Raw genomic sequence first — 11,037 nt, 5'->3', positions numbered from 1 at the left:
AGCTGCTGTCCTATTTCTGAGCCAAGTGACATTTGCCATAAGCCAGTCTGCTGACCAAGAGCTAAACAAACAAGGTTGCACAACTACATCTGATGCACCCTTCAGACCCTCACGCCCGGCATCTAATGGCTTGACTGCTGTAATGCCCTGCGGGTGGGGCTGTCCTTGAAGAAGCTTCACCTGGTGCCAAAGGCAACCACCGTGCTTAATGAGCTGGACTGGTCAGGGATGCAATTCCAGGTGAAAGGCCCACCCTGCCTTGGGTTACTCGGCTCCCGTGACAGACATCTGGCCAATTCAACCCTGCAGACTCCTTTGACCGTTAATGCCGCCTGCCGCCCCCCGAAGCGCCCCTGCCTTCTGCAACCAGGGTCCCCGGAGACCCAGGTGGGCCGCCTGCCTTGTTCAAGCCTCTTCCGCCGGCCCGTCGGGAGGGAGAGCGAGAGCCCTTCCTTCCTTCCGTCCGTCCCTCCGGCCTGCCGTTAGAATAGAATAAGGAAGTCGGAAGGGACCTTGTGGGTCATCTAGTCCAACCCTCTTCTCAAGCAGGAGACCCTACACCATTTCTGACCGAGGCCGCTCTTGCCCTTTAACTCGCTTTTATCGCAGGCGGCCACAGTCCCGGGATTAAAGCCCGCCGGATCCCTAAATTGCCGCCCCGGCCCCGGCCCCCTCCCTGGCTAAGAGAGGCCACTCGGTCGGAGCGCGACTCCGCCTCTGGATCGGGCCCGGCCGGAGAGCGCGGCCGCCGCGCAGGAAACGAGGACGCCGCGGCGGAGGCGGCCCCGCCCCTTCCGGTCTCCCGCCCGCTGGCCGCTCTCTGCCGGAGCGGGAGGCGTGGCCTCAGAGCGTCCCGCGCTGCGGAGTTCGGCTTCGCGCTCTCGGCGCAGGCGCTGTGGCGCAAACGGGTCGCGCCGAGGGACAGGCTGTGGTGACGCGCTCCGTTTTCTGCGAGGGAAAGGCCGGGTTTGAGACAAAAGGGGGGAGGCGGGCAGGGAACATCCGGGTCATTCGCCGCCGCCGCCTGAATCCGGGACACGCGCGGGGGTTGCTGCTGCTGCCGCCGCCTCCGCCGGGGCGCTTCACGGTAAGGCCCGGGGGGCGCCTGTCAAGGTCAGTCGGGGCCCGGCGGCGCTCGGGGCTTCGGCCTTCCCTCCCGGGGCCCCCGCAGGCCCGCAGCCGCCTTGACCGGCCGCCTTTGTGTCGCAGAGTCCGTCGACCATGTCTGGGATCGCGCTCAGCCGCCTGGCGCAGGAGAGGAAGGCCTGGAGGAAGGACCACCCGTTCGTGAGTGGCGGCGGGGGCGGCGGGCAGGGCAGGGGAGGGGAGGGGAGGGGGGGGCGGCGGGCGCGCAACTAACCTCCGGCTCCTCGCAGGGCTTCGTGGCGGTGCCCACCAAGAACCCCGACGGCACCATGAACCTCATGAACTGGGAGTGCGCGATTCCGGGCAAGAAAGGGGTAAGGAGGCGGGCGGCCCCTTTGTCCGCTCCCGCCGGGCCGCGGGGAGGGAGGGAGGGAGCCCGCCCGGCCATTGGAGCCTCCCGGGACGGGGGAGGGGCTCCGGGAGAGCCGCTGGGCCTGGGCGCTGCGGTTGGGAGCCCGAGGCGGAGAAGGCCGGGATGGCGGCTCCCGAGAGGCCAGTGATGCAGCCGCAGCCCTCGAGAAAGACGCGCTCCCGCTTTTGTGCTCCCCCTGCAGACCCCGTGGGAAGGAGGCCTCTTTAAGCTACGGATGCTCTTCAAGGACGATTATCCCTCCTCGCCTCCGAAATGTAAGTCTGGCAAACCCCCCAGCTGCCCCGGGAGACGCTCACGACTCTCCGGTCGCTCGACTGGGCCAAGCAGGAGCGTCTCCCCCCCCCCCCCCCCCAGAGGGAAGAGCAGCGAACCCTTCAGCCTCCACTCCCATCCTCTGGGGACGTTTCCTGCTCTGCTTTGTGAGACCTTTTCCTTGCAGAAGCGGAGCCTTGGCGCTCTCGGGTTTGGACTTGATTTTCAAGCTCTGTGTGACTTAGAACCTTCACCGCCATTTCTTGCCTTGTGCAAAAGCTCTCGGAATCCGCAGAACGTAACTGGGTGTCTGGAATGGCAGGACTTTGCTGCTTCCTTTATTTTGTATTACTCGCTTACAGAAGTTTTACAGGGGCAGAGATTCTGAAATTCACTTTTCAGTAACTCCGAAGCTGTGCTGTTTTCTGTCTTGATATATTTCTTTCCATTGAATGTTTTTGAGATTTTTCATTTTCATTTTCATTTTGTTAATTGGTTCCAAGTCTAAGTGCTTGAATAAATATTTTGGTGCGTGGAACAAATACTATTTAGATGCATTTTAGAAAATGACTGCATTTCAGATTTCAGTTTCAGCTTCTTTAAAATTTTTTCTTTTGGGATTCTTTCCTACCCAAGTCTTGTCACCATCTTTAAGTTACTAGAGCTCTTTTAAAAGAAATTTGTTCAAATTTCTTTTAAGTGATATTATCAGTTACAGTCCTTAAGATTTAAGTGATTACAAAGGAAATTCGATTGGTTTACTTGAGAGAAGGGAGTTCAAACTGGGTATGGAGGCAAGGAGCATGTTCTTGCTCCCTAGCATTGACTGAAGCCCTGCTAGCTTTTAAAAATGTTGTGCCAAAGCCTTGTATCTGAACCAAGTTTTCCTTTCTCTAGGCAAATTTGAGCCACCCTTATTCCATCCCAATGTGTATCCTTCAGGCACAGTCTGCCTGTCTATCTTAGAAGAGGATAAGGATTGGAGGCCTGCAATCACAATTAAACAAGTATGCATTTTGTTAGAACATGGACCTAATTTATGCGTCATACTGTATTGACTCAAATGCCCTTAACTGTATACCTGTGAGTATACAATAATGGTTTCTTAATATTTTAAATTCATAATTAACAGCTGAGGGTAAGCATTTAATACCTTGATGAAAATATGTATCTGATTTTAATCCATGGTTTTGCAAGGTGGAAGTCTTACAGTGCTGCTTCTCTCATTCTATGTTCTTAGATCTTGTTAGGAATTCAAGAACTCCTAAATGAACCAAATATCCAGGACCCAGCTCAAGCAGAGGCTTACACAATCTACTGGTGAGTTGCCTTTCGACTCCTTTTTTTATAGCAAACGTGGATCGTGGAGTTTGAGATTAAAATTGGTTTCATCTTTTCACATATCAAGGATTAGGTCTCTGAACTATAGGTAGTTCTCCACTTACGACCAACAATTGAGCCCAAAATTTATGTTACTAAGTGAGACATTTGTTAAGTGAGTTTTGCCCCCTTTTACAGCTTTTCTTGCCACAGATGTTGAGTGAATCACTGCATTTGTTAGCAGCCTGGTGGTTAAGTGAATCTTTGTCCCCCATTGACTTTGCTTGTCAGAAGGTCGCCAAAGGTGATCACGTGACCCCCGGGACACTGCAACCGTCATAAATGTGAGTCGGTTGCCAAGGGTCCGAATTTTGGTCACTTGACCATGGGAATGCTGCAAGAGTCGTGAGTGTAAAAAAGGTCATAAATCAGTTTTTTCAGTGCCATTGTAACACTGAACGGTCACTAAATGAACTATTGTAAGTCAAGGACTATGTGTATCTAATTTCCTTTCATTTTCACTATTCTTTTAAAAATTCAAACAGGTAACGGAACAGATTTATTTTCTGCTGCTCTTGGAACCAGGGCTTCATTTTAAACCATTTTAGACAGGTGTGGGAACACCTCTTCCCTCTTAGAGGTGCACGTGGTACTGCGTAATATACCAGGAGGGAGAGTGTATACGTGTGTATACTTAGGTACATTTTAAAAAAGATTTAGCTGAGATACAAAGGTTGCTGGGAAAGTGAGGCATGCCTAAGAGAGGAAGTTGGCCTCATAGCAGGAGGTAGGCACTGTTAGCAAGTGAGGGGGGGGGGTGTCACCATTTATAGGCATATTAGTCCATCCCTGCCTCCAATAAGATTTGATTGATTTAAATGGCCACCCATCTTGTAAAACAACAACAGTATGTTCAGCTTTACAGTTGAAGAGATGAGAAAACTCGAGGCGCCTAATCTGCAACCTCCAGCCATTTACCTATGCAGCCCCCAGGTTCCAGCCTTAGCATTCCAGTGCCTGGGAGGGAGGGTGAAGAGGGTGGAGGGAGGCTTGCTTGATCTGGAGAGGAAGGGTGTTTACTGGGTGGGGCTGCTACACAACAGGCACTCTGCCTCACTCCCACTAGATGGCAGCATTTAACGGGAGGGACCCAAAGGTTGCCCTGCAATGAGAAAGGCACCTGGGCTGCCTGATGGAATCACCATCGCTTTGAATTGCACCCAGGAAGAAACTGAAAGGCGGCACAGCTTCACATGGGTAAAAGGAGAGATGCCCAGCACTGGGTGAACTGCTGCATTCTGGGCACCTATAACTTCTGAGCAGTTTCCAAGGGCAGTCCCCGCGGAAGGCATTGCTATAGTCCAATAAGTGACCAGGCCATGATTAATTATGAGCAGCAAGGCCTCCTGGCCCCAGAAAAGGTGTCGTTGGCCGGCAAGAGCTACCACTGCAAAAGCCTCTCTAGTTGTGGTTGTTCCCTGAAGCCCCAAACTCAGGAGGACTCCCATATTGCACAGCAGTTCTGTCTGGGAAGTGCTACTTTACCAGGAGTCGAAGGGGAAGGGGAACAAACGCCCCAAACTCTGTCTTGCTTGAGCTGGAGCCGCTTCCTGCCTGTCCAGACCCTCACAGCTGCCAGGCACTGAGCGAGCACTGAGACGACATCAGCTGCCCAGCTGGGGTGAAAATGCCTGACTAAGTGTCTTCAATTCATGTAGATGTTAAAAGAAGTGGGCAGCCCAAGCCCTGAGGCAGTCCACATCGTAGTGGTCAGGGCTAGACCCCCCCTTCCCCCAACAGCCGCAGAGAGAAGGAGAATCCCTGGAAAACAGGGCTTCCCAATCTTTGCAGGTAATCCAGAGGATGCCATGATCATGATCTGGCCTAAACCCAGATTGAAAAGGGTGCAGGTAATCCACTTCATCCTGGGCCCTCTGCAGTTGAATGCCAACCACCCTTTCAATCTCCCTCCCTAGAAAGAGAAAATGGAAGATTGGCTGGGTCCAAGTTTGGCCTCTTCTAACAGGGTTGGGCCACTGCCTTCTTCAGGACAGGCAGAACCACCTCCCTCTCTCCCTCCAAGAGGTGTTCACTTCAAGTTGCAGATTTTGACAGAGAAATTATTTACTGTTACATTTATACCTCCATGCTTCTTACAAGCCAACTCACTAGTTTCCTCCTGCCCATTCACTACAGGTAGTCCTCAACTTACGATTGAACCCGAAACTTAACATTTGTTAAGTGAGTTTTGCCTCATTTTACAACCTTTCTATCCACAGTTTGGTAACATGGTTGTTAAGTGAATCTGGCTTCCCCACTGACTTTCCCCTGTCAGAAGGTCACAAAAGGGACACTCAACCGTCACAAATATAAGTCAGTTGTCAAGCATTCAAATGTAAATCACATGACCATGGGGATGCTGCAATGGTCATAAGTGTGAAAAACAGTCATAAATCACTTTTTTCAGTGCCATTGTAACTTCAAACAGTCATCAAATGAACTGTTGTAAGTTGAGGACTACCTCAACTTACAACGGCGAGGGTAGAAGGGGGGAAGCAGGCATTCATGGGCAGAATCCCAAGATTAATATCAGAGATGCAAGTTAGGTAATAAGATGTCCAGTCTGTTCCCTGTGGAGAAGCAGAAATGTTAGGAAGTAGCGATGCTATGTGGAGTAATTAGACCATGCTGGGAGAGTAGATGCGAGTATGGAAGGGAAGGGAGGAGCACTGAGTGGATTTTTTAAGGGAAAAGTCCAGGTTGCTATTGGCTCCTTCTGGTTCTTAATTCAAATGGACCATGTATTCTGCATTCCTTCACTCCATATTGGGCTTTCTCCAGCAGCCAAACATTTATTCAGGCAAAACCTGGGTTCTCCAGGGGTGCCCACCCCTTAACAAATAGTCTGAATTTCCAGAACAAGGATGTAAGAAATCCCATTACAACCTCCTTCCAATACTTCCTGCTTCTAATTATATTTTGTTTTGATTTACATCTCCACAGCTATAATCTTGCTTGCAAAAATTCCAAGGTTCAGTCCCCTGCCACAAACTATGATTATTAAACACAGTTACTTTATATAATGGGAGGGAAGGGAAAGAGGGAAAATTCTGCTTTTTAACAAATACAGGATAATAACCTTGTAATGGCTCCTAAATTCTGAAATTTCTTGCCTGCAGAAACTCCAATGGCTCCCTCCCTGTTAATATTCAGGAGGCAATTGAAATACTGCACTTTTGCAGTCTTTGGGAAATGAGTGTTACTGTTTTGAGTGAGTAATTATGCAGGCAGGTCTTATGAAAGGGTTTCTGTTGAAATACTTTTAAAAATATATTGGTAAGTGATCAGCTGATTTGATGTTACTGGACTTCAGTTTGAATGGATATTTTATTAATGTTTAGCATTTTAAGCAGCATATACATTTGGTAAATGAATAATTTTCCACTGATAACTGATTTTCCACCTCATCATTAAACGTTTACATGAATACATTTATAATACACCAGATTTGTATTATATACAAATAATATTTGTATATAATTATATTATATATATACAATTATACACACTGGTGGCACATTGGTTAGAATGTAGTATTGCAGACTAACTGCGCGCAGCCAGGAGTTCGATCCTGACAGACTTGACAGGTTGTCTCAGCCTTCCGAGGTCAGTAATAAGAGGAGCCAGATTGCTGAGGAGCAATGGGCTGACATTGGGAACTGCCTAGGGAGTGCTGGAAAACACTCTGGAGAGGTAGATAAACTTAAGTGCTGTTGCTATTGTGATATGCAAATCTGAATTCTAACCATTCCTAATAGATTCAACTGAATTGTAGTCTAGCCAGAATGGTTTAGCAGAATTTCTGAAACACAATGTATTTATTTGAAAAGAAAACTTTTAAAATTTTGAAACAGTTAATTTTGAAGCATTGTTTTATTTTCTGAAGTTACGAGCTCTACTCTAAGCATATTTTTCCATGGAAAAGCTGCATGCTAGTAAACTGTTAGGTGTTCACAACTAAAAAGAGTTGAGGCCCATTTTCTATCCCACGAATAGAGAGTTTGCTGCTAAACTCTTTATTCATGTTTAGCCTTTGGGACATGAGAAAACACCATTAAAATCTCTGAGGCATCAGGATCATCAGTTCAAAATGAAATGGTTTTTGGTTTGATTTATGGAGATTCCTCCCCTTTAGAGTTCCCGTGTTTTATCATCTTTCCCATTCTTTTAAATTACTTCATCATTATAAATAATTGCATTCAATTTGATACTGATTTTTCATCTGAGACACCGATGGCATTCATACAAATTCATGCATATCAAAATTCTTGAGGCGTGTTCTAAAGTGCTTGTACTTGAGTCTTAGCCTGTAACTCCTGTCTAATTTCCATCTCCAGGGAAACAGTGAAAATTCACTTAAAATACCAACAGTTTGATTTTTGTGGGTTTTTGTGCTAGGGAAAATCTGATCTAGAACACTTTATGGATTCTGATCTTTGAGAATCGTTAGCTTTTTTCTCTCTACGTTTAGCCAAAACAGAGTGGAATATGAAAAGAGGGTTCGAGCACAAGCCAAGAAGTTTGCACCATCATAAGCTCCTGTCATCCACATCTTTAAAGGAAGGGATTAATTGGCAAGAACTTGTTTACAAAACTTTTGCAAATCTAATGTCGCTATGTACAATTAATAGTCATTTAGGGGAAGGGATTATGTGTGCCATTTTCCATATTCACCACTTGTATACAGTTCTAAACTTGCTGAATTGTCCCCAGTTTTTCATACAGGGTCTCTTCCTTCAGTCTTTTGTATTTTTGATTGTTATGTAAAACTTGCTTTTATTTTAATATTGATGTCAGTATTTCAACTGCTGTAAACTATAAACTTTTATACTTCTATAAATTCACTAGTATCTCTAGTTTCTTTGCTCTCAGATGCAGGCACGCTTTAAAATGTTTGGGAGGGGGTGTCTTTTTTTTTTTTTTTTTGCCTCTACTTGGCTGGTAAGAAAAAAAACATATCCTCCATTCCCTTTTGTTTTCTACCAATAAGGAATTAGATTGTTGCATAAATGCCTTGGATCCAAAGTCAGCCGCATCTTGATTCTGCGTCACCTCCTTTGTGTTTATGGAGTTTTGTCTGTGTTGCTGTTTAGAGTAAATAAACTGTTTCTATAAAGTTTTTTGTCTCGCTTTCTTCCCCATTTCTTCAATATTACACCACTGGAGAAACAACTGCTCTACAATGCAGATAGCACAACTTGATGTGCAGTAGTTTCATTGAACACCTGGTGAAGGGAAACACTGGGTGACACTAAGTAGATGGGTTTGTCTGCTGTAGCTGTCAGCAAATCATACCAGGAGATCCAGGAGTTTTTAAGTATTTTAACTCTGCTTTTCGTACATCTCTAAAATGCAGTTAAATTGTTTATGGTTACACTAAAAAGTCAATGATGGAAAGAGCAGAAATGTTTGAAAATTGAGAAATGTTAAATTGAGAAATGTTAAATTTTGTATTGAGTTTAACTTAATTCTCTGACAAACTTGTGAGAGTTTACAAAAAAAAAATTATGGTTAGGTCTGGAACTTTCTATGTAATCTGACTCTTTTTAAACTACAAATAATGCCAATTAAAATATGGGTTAATATCTGTTCACTAAAAAAAGTAAAAGGCTATTAGGCACTTGCAAGACTTACCATGCCATGACAGGGACTTTCCAGAGAACTCCAGAATATGCCAATTCTCCTCCAGGGCTGGCCAGGGTATTTTCCAAGATGAATTATCTGAACATGAAGCACTGGGAGAGTTGAAGATGTGATTCACACCCCTCCTAAATCTTTTACCAAGAATCACTTCCAGAGCCCCACTGGATCAGGAAGAAGGTATGATTGGCACACCTCCATATTCTTTAAAAGACCAGCAATCTAGTCTGAATTTGGGCAACCCTAGATAAAAGGACATTTCAGTCAGACATGGTTTTCTGATAGGGATGCCAAAAACTTTCATGTTTTGGAAACAAACTTGGGGGAAAAAGCATCCAATGTTCTGGTTTCAACCCGTGTATAGGACACCATTGGACTTCCTCAATTGGCTTTTAATTGTTGAGGCAAAAATATAGAAAAATGGATAGGTCAAAGCAGGAAATACAGGTTTTCTTGATAGAGTCAAAAAATATAAAGCCACATTGATTTACTGTATCATGAAGGCAATAGCTGCCAAACTACAAACTGGATTTATTGCTGTTTCTACACCTTTTCTGTGTTGTTTTTCTGGCACAAAAGGAAAAGTCTAAACAGTACTCAAAAGAGCAGCATTTTTCCTAATCCTGCGTTTGTTCATGAATTCCTGTTCAATTAAGTAGCATCTCCAGGCAACTAACATACAAATACAAAATATATTTCAAAGCAAGTTTAGGGAAAAAACAGATCAGCTGAGATTAAAAATAAACCTGAGAAATTCAGTCCATAACCACATGGGCTCCAGCGATTTGCCCTATTCCAAAGCCAAAATTTTATGCTAAAATTAATGTTGGTGTGTCACTCTTGGCTCTAATAGCTGTTGGCAGGCAGAAAAAAGCTGTTACTGTTTGCTATAGCAAATGTTAATAAAAAGCCAATAATTTTTATAGGATTGGTAAGGAACAGCCAGTTCCCACTTATTGTTATGGCCTACTTTGTTCTGAAGTTCATGTCCAAATGCAAACTGCCAATGACACACTATAGCATTCTGAAAGATTTCATAGGAAACCAAAGTGAATCTGTTGCTGCTTGGATGGTGGGCTGCCAATAGTGATGCTGTGAGAATTTCTACTCAATCTCCAGCTGACTCATGCCTTGCAGTTCTGTTCCTTTATGCATGCTGCATCATATTTACACGAAGCTCTTGTGGGTGATTGTCAGGAGACCTGATCCATTCATAGTTCTTAATTTTGAGGCTGCCCAATGCCATAGTGACGCTGGGTGGCTTACAGGTAAGTAAAAGAATAAGCAGTATATCGAGTGAAAGAAGACGACTGACTAGAGACAAAATTTCAAAAAAATCAAACAGAAAAAAACAACCCAAGTGGTGGTTCATGTTGCGCCTCAAGCAGTTTGCAGAAAGTCAAAGAGATCGTGGTGATCCAACTCTTGGGGGTTCTCATTCCCATTTAACTGATGAGACCCAAAGCATCCAGTAGTTTGCTTTCTGGATTTAAGTGACAATGTTCTTATGACATACTCAGCCACCTGACTCTGAAAGCCACCTGGCTCTAATAGAAGTTAAGATAAGTTAATTATCACTTTGAGAACAACTTTGCTGCTATGCAGAATTGTTTTAAAAAATTGGTTTGGATTTAAAATTTGTCCATAATGTGGCAAAAGACAAAAGTTTTGGCCTTATTAAGCTGCACTGAAAAAGGCTAACTCTAGTACCTTCAGCCAAATGAGGCACCAGAGAGCAGAAAGATCCCTCAGAGTATCACCCTGGAGTCAAGTAAAGGTTTATTATAAGATTAACATCTTACAATACAGTATTTTAGTTGCTATTTAATATTACAGTTCTGAGACCACGCAACTCTGGGCGATTCACAATGAAGTAAAATTAAAATCTTTATCAAAGAGGAGAAGGATGACTAGAACACATTGAATTCCAAGACCTGGAGAACAACCAGTTTTCAGCAAGTTGTGAAAAATCAATAGCCTGGGAACAATACAGATTTCCAGAGAGCAGGAGCCATCATTGTGCTTTCTGGGTCCTGTGACATTGCTAAAGTCTACTCTGACCTCATTGGGCAATTTCCTCGGGTAGCTGGGCCCTAACTCACAAAGGGCTTTCACTAGTGCCTCGAATTGCGTGAGAAACCGAACAGTAACCAGTGTAACTCATGAAACAGAGGAAGTGCTTAGCACATTGTAAGCCGCCCTGAGTCTCCGGAGAAGGGCGGCATATAAATCAATTTTTTTTTTAA

At 44.9% G+C, this 11,037-nt stretch overlaps 1 protein-coding gene across 2 annotated transcripts; it reads left to right on the top strand.

Moving 5' to 3' along the window:
- The first annotated feature begins 897 nt into the window (after positions 1-897).
- UBE2I (ubiquitin conjugating enzyme E2 I) lies at positions 898-8,270 on the top strand. Of its 2 annotated transcripts, none has more exons than XM_070955039.1 (7): positions 898-1,087; positions 1,210-1,287; positions 1,377-1,460; positions 1,701-1,773; positions 2,669-2,778; positions 3,012-3,091; positions 7,623-8,270. In XM_070955039.1, exons 2-7 carry the CDS (start codon positions 1,222-1,224, stop codon positions 7,684-7,686), a joined length of 477 nt encoding a protein of 158 aa, XP_070811140.1. In that variant the 5' UTR covers positions 898-1,087; positions 1,210-1,221; the 3' UTR covers positions 7,687-8,270. The 2 variants fall into 2 exon arrangements, with proteins under 2 accessions (XP_070811140.1, XP_070811139.1); XM_070955038.1 differs by having other exon boundaries at positions 1,030-1,113.
- Positions 8,271-11,037: the final 2,767 nt, after the last annotated feature.

This window comes from Pituophis catenifer, unplaced genomic scaffold, assembly GCF_029215685.1.
Source record: "Pituophis catenifer annectens isolate HBS135680 unplaced genomic scaffold, rPitCat1.0.hap2 SCAF_16, whole genome shotgun sequence".
Lineage (NCBI taxonomy): Eukaryota > Metazoa > Chordata > Lepidosauria > Squamata > Colubridae > Pituophis > Pituophis catenifer.
The sequence above is the reverse complement of the archived record's forward strand: the minus strand, read 5'-3'. Positions and strand labels throughout refer to the sequence as shown.

Coding starts and splice junctions, on each gene's coding strand:
- UBE2I (XM_070955039.1), top strand. CDS start 1,222: ATGTCTGGGATCGCGCTCAGCCGCCTGGCGCAGGAGAGGAAGGCCTGG. Junction 2,779..3,011: donor CTGCAATCACAATTAAACAA/GTATGCATTTTG, acceptor CTATGTTCTTAG/ATCTTGTTAGGAATTCAAGA. Junction 3,092..7,622: donor GAGGCTTACACAATCTACTG/GTGAGTTGCCTT, acceptor CTCTACGTTTAG/CCAAAACAGAGTGGAATATG.